The sequence below is a fragment of the Phocoena sinus genome, chromosome 4, assembly GCF_008692025.1.
Source record: "Phocoena sinus isolate mPhoSin1 chromosome 4, mPhoSin1.pri, whole genome shotgun sequence".
NCBI classification, from domain to species: Eukaryota; Metazoa; Chordata; class Mammalia; order Artiodactyla; family Phocoenidae; genus Phocoena; species Phocoena sinus.
In genome coordinates, this window is record NC_045766.1 from 69,815,094 (window position 1) to 69,825,815 (window position 10,722).

General features: G+C 34.0%; 1 protein-coding gene across 10 annotated transcripts in view; it reads left to right on the forward strand.

The window, feature by feature from the left end:
- Nucleotides 1–10,009, forward strand: part of OPA1 (OPA1 mitochondrial dynamin like GTPase) — a 96,234-nt gene extending 86,225 nt beyond the window's left edge. For all 10 annotated transcript variants that reach the window (XM_032630566.1, XM_032630568.1, XM_032630563.1 and 7 more), the window contains 2 exons: nt 4,790–4,864; nt 6,885–10,009. In XM_032630566.1, the coding sequence (XP_032486457.1) occupies nt 4,790–4,854 (65 nt within the window). In that variant the 3' untranslated portion in view covers nt 4,855–4,864; nt 6,885–10,009. The remainder of the gene's footprint in view (nt 1–4,789; nt 4,865–6,884) is intronic.
- Nucleotides 10,010–10,722: the final 713 nt, after the last annotated feature.

Consider the following 10,722-nt stretch of genomic DNA (forward strand, 5'->3'; position numbering starts at 1 on the left):
TGCTTGTTTCCCTAGATGATTCCTTTAAATACTGAATTTCTAAAGAGCACTTACAGTGTAATTGTCTAATGAAAAGCAAGCCTGTTTAGGAGCAACATATATAACATAATAAGAAGTGTTCCTTCTTTTAGTGAACAGCTCTTTATAGCAAAATCTCACCTACAAGGTGTCCTCAAGCTTGGTACAAAATGTGTATGCAGTATGTTATGAGGCAGTTCTGTTAAGGTACATTTGGATCTTTGGATGTGTGGTTTGTTTAAAATACACTGCATTAGTAAGTTTGCAGCTCGTTTCTTTATGCTTTCTCTAAAAAGATCAAAAGCTGTAAAAGGTTTATTTCAGTTCACGTGGTAGTGTTTTGTGTGTGATTCTTTGTTCCTGTTCTAAACTGTTATTAACCACTGAAGTGAACCTTCTCCCGGGTTTGGCCTTTTGGTATTCACAGTGTATTCAAATCCTAATTACAGATTAGTCTATATTTGAGACTTTTATAGCAAGTATCAGAAGTCTCAAAAAAAAAATGAGAGTAGCAGTATCATTTCATGTGGAGATAAAGAGACCCAAAACATGAATGAGTGTCAAGTCATCCGAAGAAAAGAAAAAAGAGAAGGAACTTCATTCACTGAGACTGACGGTTTATGAGTTGGGGATTATGGGAATATTCATGACTCAATCAAGAAGCACAATGAATTGATGTTTGAAATTGTTCATCTTTTAAGTAAACATTGGACAAATGGAAAGTAGACTCAGTATTCACTACATGTGGAATTGGCTATTTCAGTGTAACAAAAATAGCAGTTTGTTAATCCCTTCCTGAGTTGGTTTAGTTTATCAAGTAAATCACAAATTTTTAAGAATTCTCTAACTATATAAATATTTATTGCAAATATTTAATAGAAAAAGGAGTTTGCTCTATAATTAGCCATGCTAATATATACACATTTTTCTGTGGGAAAGTAAGTTCTAATGGTGAAAAAATTAAATACCATAATATTTGGGGATTTGAAAACACTGTAATTGTGAGACATTAATTTGGAAGGATCAGAAAGTGTTAAGTGTTAAGTGTTAGTTGCTAACATTCCAGTTTGATTTTTACACATAACTCAGTTTTCTGTGCAGCCAGGAGGCATAGTTGGTATACAAGACAGTGCTGGAACCTTACATCAGAATTTAAAATGAATGAATTCAAATATGGAAAATAATGCTGCTATATTATTTGTAACATAGCTTCCTTGCAAAGCATGAAATCATGCTTGTGTGTGCTTGTGTAGTCAGCATATTTTAGCCTTCTTAAGGTGCAATAATTAAGTTGTCCCTCACCCCACCCCCTATTCCCCACCCCGCCCCCACAGAATGCTACTGTGTTCTAAGACCTGAGTATTCTCTGTTCCTTGGTGCTTTATGTGGTTCAGGTGACCCACCAGCTTTCCTTGATCTTCATTGTCAGTGTATACCCTGCCTCCTGTTCTCAGACTTGCTCTAGCTCTTGTGATCCTGGCATAACATCCAGGAAGCATGTTAAGTGCTTTTTTTCCTTTCTTGATAACCTACAGCCCTCATTTTCCATGCCATACTTTTGGGAACTTCATTTATCAAATATTTATTGAGCATATATAGCGAGTCAGACATTGTTGTAGACACTGAAGATGCTAAACGTTTTTGGGCCAGTTTCCTACTCTTATAGTGTTCTCCAAGGGTCTCTCCAAGTGTGTATAGATCTAGTCTCCTCAAGAGGTAATAATATTCATTCGAGTAAGGTAGCATAGTATACATTTTTTAGACATTTCTAGGCACAGAACTGCTTAGGAGGTGCTCAGTAACTATCTCACTCCCTAATTTTTATCAAAATGTCTTATTTTACATAAAAGGTAAAACTTTCACCAAATACATTTGAAATAATAGCATTTGTTTTGTTACCATTTAGAGTCTGCATATGGTAGCAGATCTAGTATGTGTTTCTTAATTGGAGGAGTGTGGACAAGGCTAACTCTCCAGGCTTAATGTCCTCACCTTTGGCCGTGAAACCTGCTGGGTTGTATGAGGACCAAATGAAATGTGGGATCTGACATCACGCAAAACATAATAGACACTCAGAGAGAGGTAGAAAGTAAGCAAGGAATTCTTCTCAAAGGCAGGGTATAATGTATGTCCCCAGGTCACTCCATTAAGTACATTGTATAAGTGAAGGAATGAATGAAGAAATGTGTTTTTCAATTTAGTATTAAAAGGATACATTTATCACAACTATTCTTTTTTCTTTTAACATTTACTTCCATCCTCTTCTCTCCTCTCCTCTCCCCGCATTACTTCCTAGTAACTTACTAATGTTTTTTGTGTCATTCTTGAGGTTTCAGTACAGTGTCCTGATATTCCGATTGTAAAATATTTTGTATAAAATCTTTTTAAAGGGAAATTCGGTAATTTTTTATTCTGTGGTTTTCATATTTAAATTAATTAGTTTTTTTAACTTTCATTTACATAAAACATCACTTATCTCTAATTTTAGAAGAATTTGAATTTGATTCAGATTCCACAATTAGGCACATGCATCAGAGTGGCTCTTGGCTTCTTTCAATACAAATAGATCTTGCTCTGAACAGTGTCTTGTGAGGGATGCTAGTTTATCACTCACTCACAGATAGTCTGTCCAGCTGAACATAGAGGTCATTGACAGGGCAAAAGGATGGGTAGTGCTGGCCGTTCAGCTGCCTGATTGTACTCTGATCGTGGAGCAGATAGAATGATTTCCTTTCTTCATACAGTACAGTTTTCCCAAGTAGAAATAGTTCTCAGTCTAATGTTAGAGAGCTGCTAAGGCTCTGAACACTTGTTTTAGATTTCCATGTTTTGTGCTATTTAAGCTAGATGATTTTTTAAAGACCCCATCCATTTCCAAAATTTTGAGACAGTTTAGAAAACTTCTTTCCACCTGTTTCCCAACCCCCTTTAAAAATTCTTCAACTGATGACCTATAGTATCTGGAATTCTCTAAATGTTCAATGAAGAAAATAGATGAACTCTTTCTAAGCAAACTACATGAAATAATTTTTAAAATAAGAAATGTGGCCTTATTTTGAGAAAGGAAGTATGTTTACTGGTTTGACTGCTAGTTTAAAAACAAAAAAAAACAAAACAGACTACCAGAAAGTACAAACTAAACTTCCAAGAGTTTAATTTTTTATATATAAGGAGTTACTCCTGCCTTTGTGATAACTAAAATCATATTTTCTCAGTAAATAATTTGATTAAAACAATAGGGGGTCCCCCTCCCCTGGCTTTTTTTGGTGTGTGTTAGTCTCGGTCTAATATCAAGAATTAGAAGTGCTGAATTACTGGAAAAAGAAGATGAAGACATTACATTCTTTATATGCAACCTGGTAGGCTGTGTTGAGTTCCTGCAATGCTAATAAGAATTTACAAAAAGGATAGTTCTTTTTATTGGCTACTCATCACAAATGCTGTCTCACTGTTAAAAAGGGATACTTGTATCTTCAATTGCAGATTATTTATTTTTAAATGATACAATTTGTATCTTTTAAAAGATAGGAATGTTGTAAATCAACTATACTTCAATTTTTAAAAAAATCTGAAAAAGAATATAAACATCATGAGAGTGAGAATATTGTCTTATTCGGGCTTTGCACTATGCAGCCATTCAGTGACTGCCAACAAATAAAGTATGCACGAAGTTCTGGGTGGGGGGAAATATAAATGTTGACTATTAATACCTCTTACATGTTTTTTTTCTCTAAGATATAAAGTAGAATGCTTTGCAGTTTTGCCTCTGGATCACCAGCTTTGAACCAGTCATTTCACTTTAATTGATAATTCTCACCAACATGTTAAATTGTGTTAACAGGACAAAAATATTTGTTACCATGCTTACTATAACCTGTATTTTAAGATGGGAGCTGCATGATTAGGTTAGTGAAGTAGAATAAATCATGACTTCTGTTTTTAATATTAAGAGATAGGCGTGTGTCCTGTGAATAGTTTACATTTTGAAGGAAATTTTTATATTTCAGAGAGAAATTGCAGATTTTATTTGAACATCTATAAACGTGAAAACCTAAAATCAAATAAAATAATGTAAATCTGTCATCAGTGGTTCTGGTGTTTTTAAACTTTCCTTTCCTCATTCACAGCAAGCAAAGTACGTTTTTATTTTTTAAAGTGTTATTTCCTTTTTCACGTTTGTTGAAAATATTTCGTACAATTTCTTTTGCCGTTCAATTTTAGGACATTTTGACATATAAAGGGTACATTTTAATGTCATATTGGTTGATCTTTGTAACTCTTCCCATTACTTCATACTTAGAAAGTCATTTCCCAGTTGAAGGCCAGTTATATACTCACCTGTATTCTCTTCTAATTTTAAAAAATGGTTTCATTATTGTATATTTTCCTCTGTTCCAGATAATGCTAACTGTGAGTCCTTGGTTAGACTCCAGAGAATCTGACAACTCCTTAAAATTCTATACATAATGGTATATTTATCTATACTTGCATTTTTCTGTGTAAGGATCCACAGCTTGTATTAAATCCTCAAAGGTATCTGTCACAAACCCCCACCCACGCTCCTCCCCTTCCAAAAATTTAGAAGCTCTTGCTATTACATAATCTGTTCGAACTTTATTTGGCTATAAGATGGAGTGTGGTGCTAAGGTAATTAGCACCCCTTTTCCCAAGTCATTAAAGTATCCCAAACCATTTATCTTCTATGATTTGTGATGCCTTTGAAAAATAAATTTGTTTTTAACTAATTTATTATCTCTTTTTATCTCCACAGAGAAAGTTAGAGAAATTCAAGAAAAACTTGATGCTTTTATTGAAGCTCTTCATCAGGAGAAATAAATTGTAATAAGTGAGTAAAAAACTTCTTACTGCGTTGGTAATGACTAAACACAAAATTTATATTTTAGACTTATTTTAATAATCATTCTATTTAACTATATCCACCTTGTTCCTTAATAATAATCTTAATGTAATTAAATAATTTAAAAAGGAGGAATTTCTGAAACTAGATTCTAAATTTTGTATGTATGATGTTCCTTTGAATAACTTGATTGCCTTGTGTCTCGACTAAAAATATCCTCTAGAACTCTTTGAACAGAAGAAAGGTCAATAAAGCTAAGATATTTCATAGTGTGCAGGTGGCTCATAGAGTTTCTGTATGTGAAGAATTGAGCTTTAGCTCTCATTGTTTTATTTCTCGTTGTTCATATTCAATGGATAATTGTGTATATGTTCACTTGCAAAGCTTTTTATTTGTCTTGACTAAAAATTTTAACAATTGTTCTTAATCTTATTCTCAACGTCTAAAAACGTTTAAATAAACCATTTTTCAATTTAAAGTAACTTAGATAGCTGTAGAATTTAGGACTCTTCTGAATATATGGGCTCTTGTTTAATTCTGTAGTCTGGCATTATAAGCAGTTCCCAATAAAATATTGTATATTGGAAGACTTCTCTTAATAGCAGAGTTAATTGTTAATTATTGCTGAAGAATTACAATTAGTAAATCTTTTATAGAAGAAGTTGAGAAAGGGAAAATGCTATAATTAAAACCTTATCATTAATTTGAAATATTTAATTACTCACTTTATCTGTGAGCCTTACACTATAGGCAGCCTGCAACACAGTCAGAAGTGAAAGTAGAAATGTGAAAGATTCATTCTCTCCCTAGATGCATTCTGTTCAGAAAAGGCCCTTAAATCAGACTACCTACTTTCTTGTAGTGCAGGGGCGATATATTTGAGAAAGCAAGCTAGAAAGGGAAGCACAGATCAGACCAACATCATTCAGAACAGTATACCAGCAATGAATGAGAGAGGAAGGAGTTAAAAGCTTTAGAATAATGCTTTGTTACTTTGTTTGTCTCTTGCATAAGTTAAGACTGGTGTATGGGTGTATACAAAAATATATCTAGAAACTAAATATCAATCATCTTTAACTCATACCAAACATAATTCAGTGTTTTTAAGTGTGTGTTTGTAAATGTTTTATACAACTTCAATGTATGAAAATTTTCTTTTAAAACCATCAAGTGTTACAATGTCTTCCTCATCATCATAATTACTATCAGTAGTTAACGTTAGGAACATTTTGAGAGTCTTCTGGATTTGGAGATTCTCTTCATAAACACCAGTTTACTTGATGTCTTTGTTTACACATACGGTTTTTTGGGGGAAAAATTCACAGAAACCCCATTAAAAATATAAGGTATGTTTCTGTCTTTTCAATGAAATAAGGTAGCCCACAGCCAACCAGTGTTTTACGGAACAGTCATTGTCACTTCCCTAAGCTGATCAGTGTGACATCTGGAGTTACTGTTGCTGCTGGGAACATGCCTTTTCCTGCCAGAGTGTCTGCCTCAGTTGCAGGCCAGGGCAGTCCTATGAGGCCGGCTGTGTACAGGAAAATAGTCCCAACTTTCTTTGTTCCCTACTTGTCTCTACTCTCTATGCCACGAACTGTTACATATATCTGTGAATTGGACAGATACATATCCATTTAAAAGAATAAATCTGGTAAAATTGTAGCCTTGCTTCATTCTGACCATTTAATAAAAGTTACCAAGCATCTTAAAGAATACTTTCGCAATGACAGTTTTAAGATGCATGGAGTTACTCAGCCTGATCGTTTTCAGTAACCAATTCTGATACTTTCTGAAGATGAAGTCCAATATTTGAATCATACATCATGTTTGATAAAAATTATTTTATATTCTGGTGGTGGATATTTTAAATTTAATAAAACTAGCAAACTTAGGCAGTTAAGCTTCAACATTTTTATGATCATGCAGTAGTAAAATTTACTTAGAAATTTTACATTTGTCTCCCTAGACCTAAATTTATCAATGACAGTTCTGTTTATTTTTACAGACCTCCTACTCATAATATAATCACCTCTGCACACATCTGAAGAAAGAAAACTCCAGAGCCTTTTGTCCTGCCTTTTTTTTCTTCTGCTATTCCACCTTTCTAAACATAAAATAAAGTCATGGAATAAAAATAATTTATGCGTGTTAGAGGCACTTTAACCATCAGCTGCCTTTTCAATGGAAAAACAGTGGAAATGGCATTAACATTGTATTGTATTTTTTTGTATTAAAGTGACAAATTGGGATAATTTAACTTGGTATGGCCAGTAGGCTCAGTCCTTGAAGATAAGAAGCTCGCTCTCCTGCTTGTTGTCTGATTTGTAGTGGCACTAGTTCAACTAACTCATTAGCTGATGTTACTCCATGTCAGTTTCTTTTCCAGAAAAAGAATGCTAGGTGTTTTGAAATAAAACTGATGGCAATTTTCTAAAGGCTATCAATTGTATATACATTGATATATACTCAACAACCTGCTGAGTTGTTGTCTGTATCTGTAATGTTCTATATCCAGAAACTATTTGACCATGATAATTCAGTTTATATTCATCTCATGAAAGAAAGCGAGTTAACAGAAAAACCCCTCAAATAGGTTAATTTGTATTACAATTCCATGTACATTCAGTGAAAGATTTCAACCCTTCATTGATAGCTTAGAAGTTGCTGTAGAAGCTAAGTGAGTAGCAGCTTACCTATTTGATTCAGTTGATGTTTTTGTACTCTCTCTACCCATTTGAAATTCATTCATTTTGGATGTTGTACACTTGAGCTAGGCTTTCTTGTTAACAGTGTTTTTTTTACCATTTGACAGAGCTGTTTGTTTGTGACATAGGATAGGAAAGATTAAGAATAATCAATTGACTAATTTCATTTAGACTAATTTCAACTATTGTCAAACATTTCATCTAGGCCTCAGGAAAAAAGCCTTCTTTCATAAGACTGTATTTTAAATAGAAATTATTTCAACAATTAGAATAGTGTTGACCATCCACCTCTTCACGGAATGTTTAAAGAAAAATATAAAGTTTAATTCATTGCAGTTCAATTACAATAATATCCTCACATCATTTTCATTTTTTTATATACTTTTTTTTTATTGGCTAAAGGACTTTAAAGCAAAGAAAATAGGCCATTTTTTACTTTAAATGTCTTTCTCATTTAACTCTGCTCTTTACTGCCATTTCATTAAGGCTTTATTATTCTAATAAAAATGCCCATTGTGTGACAGTTTTTATTTTACAGTTTACTTAATTCTACAGTTTTCTTGAAATTATGTTTTGGTAACAGTTCCCTTGCCACCCCACATTTTTTTTTTTTAATTTAACATCTACATTCTTTATTGTGATCTCTGTCAAGATCTGACACTTAATATGGAAGGTTAAAGTATACCACAAAATATTTCCGAAATTGAGAATTCAGGAAATATTTGTTTTAAACTGGTTGGTAAGAAAAGTAGATCCAGTTTTAAGCAGCTAGTAGCAGTATACTTTATTTGGGAGCTGAGTAGTCAAGGACGTTGCTGTATCCTTCAGACCTAGGGATAGTGGGTGAATGGAAAGGGAGTAGAGCTCCCCGGTGTTCTGTGCAAAGGTTAGGAAATGACCTTACCGGTTAACTACCTCTAACCAGTGTTGGCCAGTGGGTAAACACCCTCACGGAAGCAAACATCATGTAATGATTAATTAATATTTTTGCAGTTATAAAACACAACCACTTTATAACTACAAATCTATTTCTAAAGAAAAAAAGAAATAGGACCATGTTTATTTCTGTGAGCTATGGATAGGGAAGAATGCCCTCAGCTGTATTTCTACAGATTGCCCCCAAGCAAAAAGGCTGATGTTATTAAGTCAGTACTACTATTGCATCTCTTTGTATAAATTTAAGAAAGGTGTGGGGGAGGGAGGATGGATGTCTCCATTTCTTTGAGGTCAGTATTTGTAATTTAAATATATAAATAGATAATAAAAATATTATTTAAAATCCCACATTAGAGTCCAGATATTCCCCGTCCTCCTCAGTAATACAACTTCTTTCATGGATTATACATTTTTTTCCTTTATGGCTAGTCTCACACTAAGCATGCTTCCCTCCCCAGCCAAAAGCCAGGTATTTATTAAATGCAGATGTTATTAAAAGAAAAAAATAAAATTCAGGTTCTCAACAGTAAACCCTGTGTATTGTATCTGTAGTTCAGAACTTACAAATGATTCAGATACCAACAAATCGCTATACAGAAGTATACAAATTTAACAAATAAAAACAAAGTCAATATACAGAAGTTAAATTCTAACCAGACCAGGAATCATTTGTTTTTCATGTCAGAATTTGCAAAGAATAGAATGAACAAAGCTCTGCATGGAAGACTGAACAACTGTAAATAGATTATATCTAAAATTTACTCGTCCGGGTATCAATTTAAAAAATCAAACTGTGTAGGCAAATCATGACAGGAAACAAGCGGTTCTTGCAGCTTCACGGTTGAATTATAGTTCAGCTGAGCTTTAGTTATAGGCGGAGCAATCAGCCTTTCTTAGCGGCTTAATTATATTCTCTTTTCTTTGTATTATCCCCTCTTTCCAGGCTTTACTCCAGCAGACTCCTTCCCACAAATTATTTAGCCTCCAGATGCAAATGAATAGTGTAAAAATAAGTAGGGAACATTGCAGAGAGTGGTGTTTCCTGACCTTATAATTTGGGAATTTTACACATGGATAAGATTGAGTGTAGGTTTAAAAGGTAAATCCCTTAACTAGTTAATAATTTTATTTTTTATTTATTTTGGAGGTATTTATCTGCGAAAAAATTATAATGGTGTTTTAGTTTACCAATATAGGGGATCAAAGTAATTGTTTTTTAAATTTCAGTTCTCTAAGCTGGTATATGCTATAGTTTCAGGAACTTTAGCAGTATAGAAATGTGCTCATAAAAATGCTTACCTTTTGAATAATCATGGCTTTGTGTTTAAATATTTAAAACTTAACCTTGTTTTTACTTGTGCACTATGACTGAACTCGTATTATTTTTTAAAACCTTCACACTATATGTAGATATTACTGCAATTTATATTTTGCCTGTGCTTGATCTAAGGTCATTTGTGTAGATGAGTAATTAAAGATACTGAAATCATGTTATAATTCTCTTATTGGAGAACAGTTTTTTTTTTTTTTTTTTTTGCGGTACGCGGGCCTCTCACTGTCGTGGCCTCTCCCGTTGTGGAGCACAGGCTCTGGACGCACAGGCTCAGCAGCCGTGGCTCACGGACCCAGCCGCTCCACGACATGTGAGATCTTCCCAGACCGGGGCACGAACCCGTGTCCCCTGCATCGGCAGGCGGACTCTCAACCACTGCGCCACCAGGGAAGCCCGGAGAACAGTTTTTAAGTTGTCTGTTTTAACAAGGGAGAGAGATACTGAAATCATGTTATAATTCTCTTATTAGAGAACAGTTTTTAAGTTGTCTCTGTTTTAACGAGGGAGAGAGAGAAACCTGTGCACCTAGGGAAATAATTTGACGTCACAGTATAACCAAATGCATGGTCTCACAAGCCTCTTAAATGTAGCTCTTTTTTGAATGCTTGAATTTCACATGCCTCCCATTGCACAGTTGTAATTTACGGTCTAACAATGCTCTTTTTCATGTCTTGATACTTGTCAATACATTTTGGTATTTTCTTTGGTAAAATATATCTTTTAAGTGTTTTTAATTGCATTTTGCTGCCATGGCCACCATTTTCTTTCTTTCTCTTTTTAAATTTATTTATTTTTGGCTGCATTGTATCTTCGTTGCTGCGTGTGGGCTTTCTCTAGTTGTGGCGAGCAGGGGCTGCTTTTCATTGCGG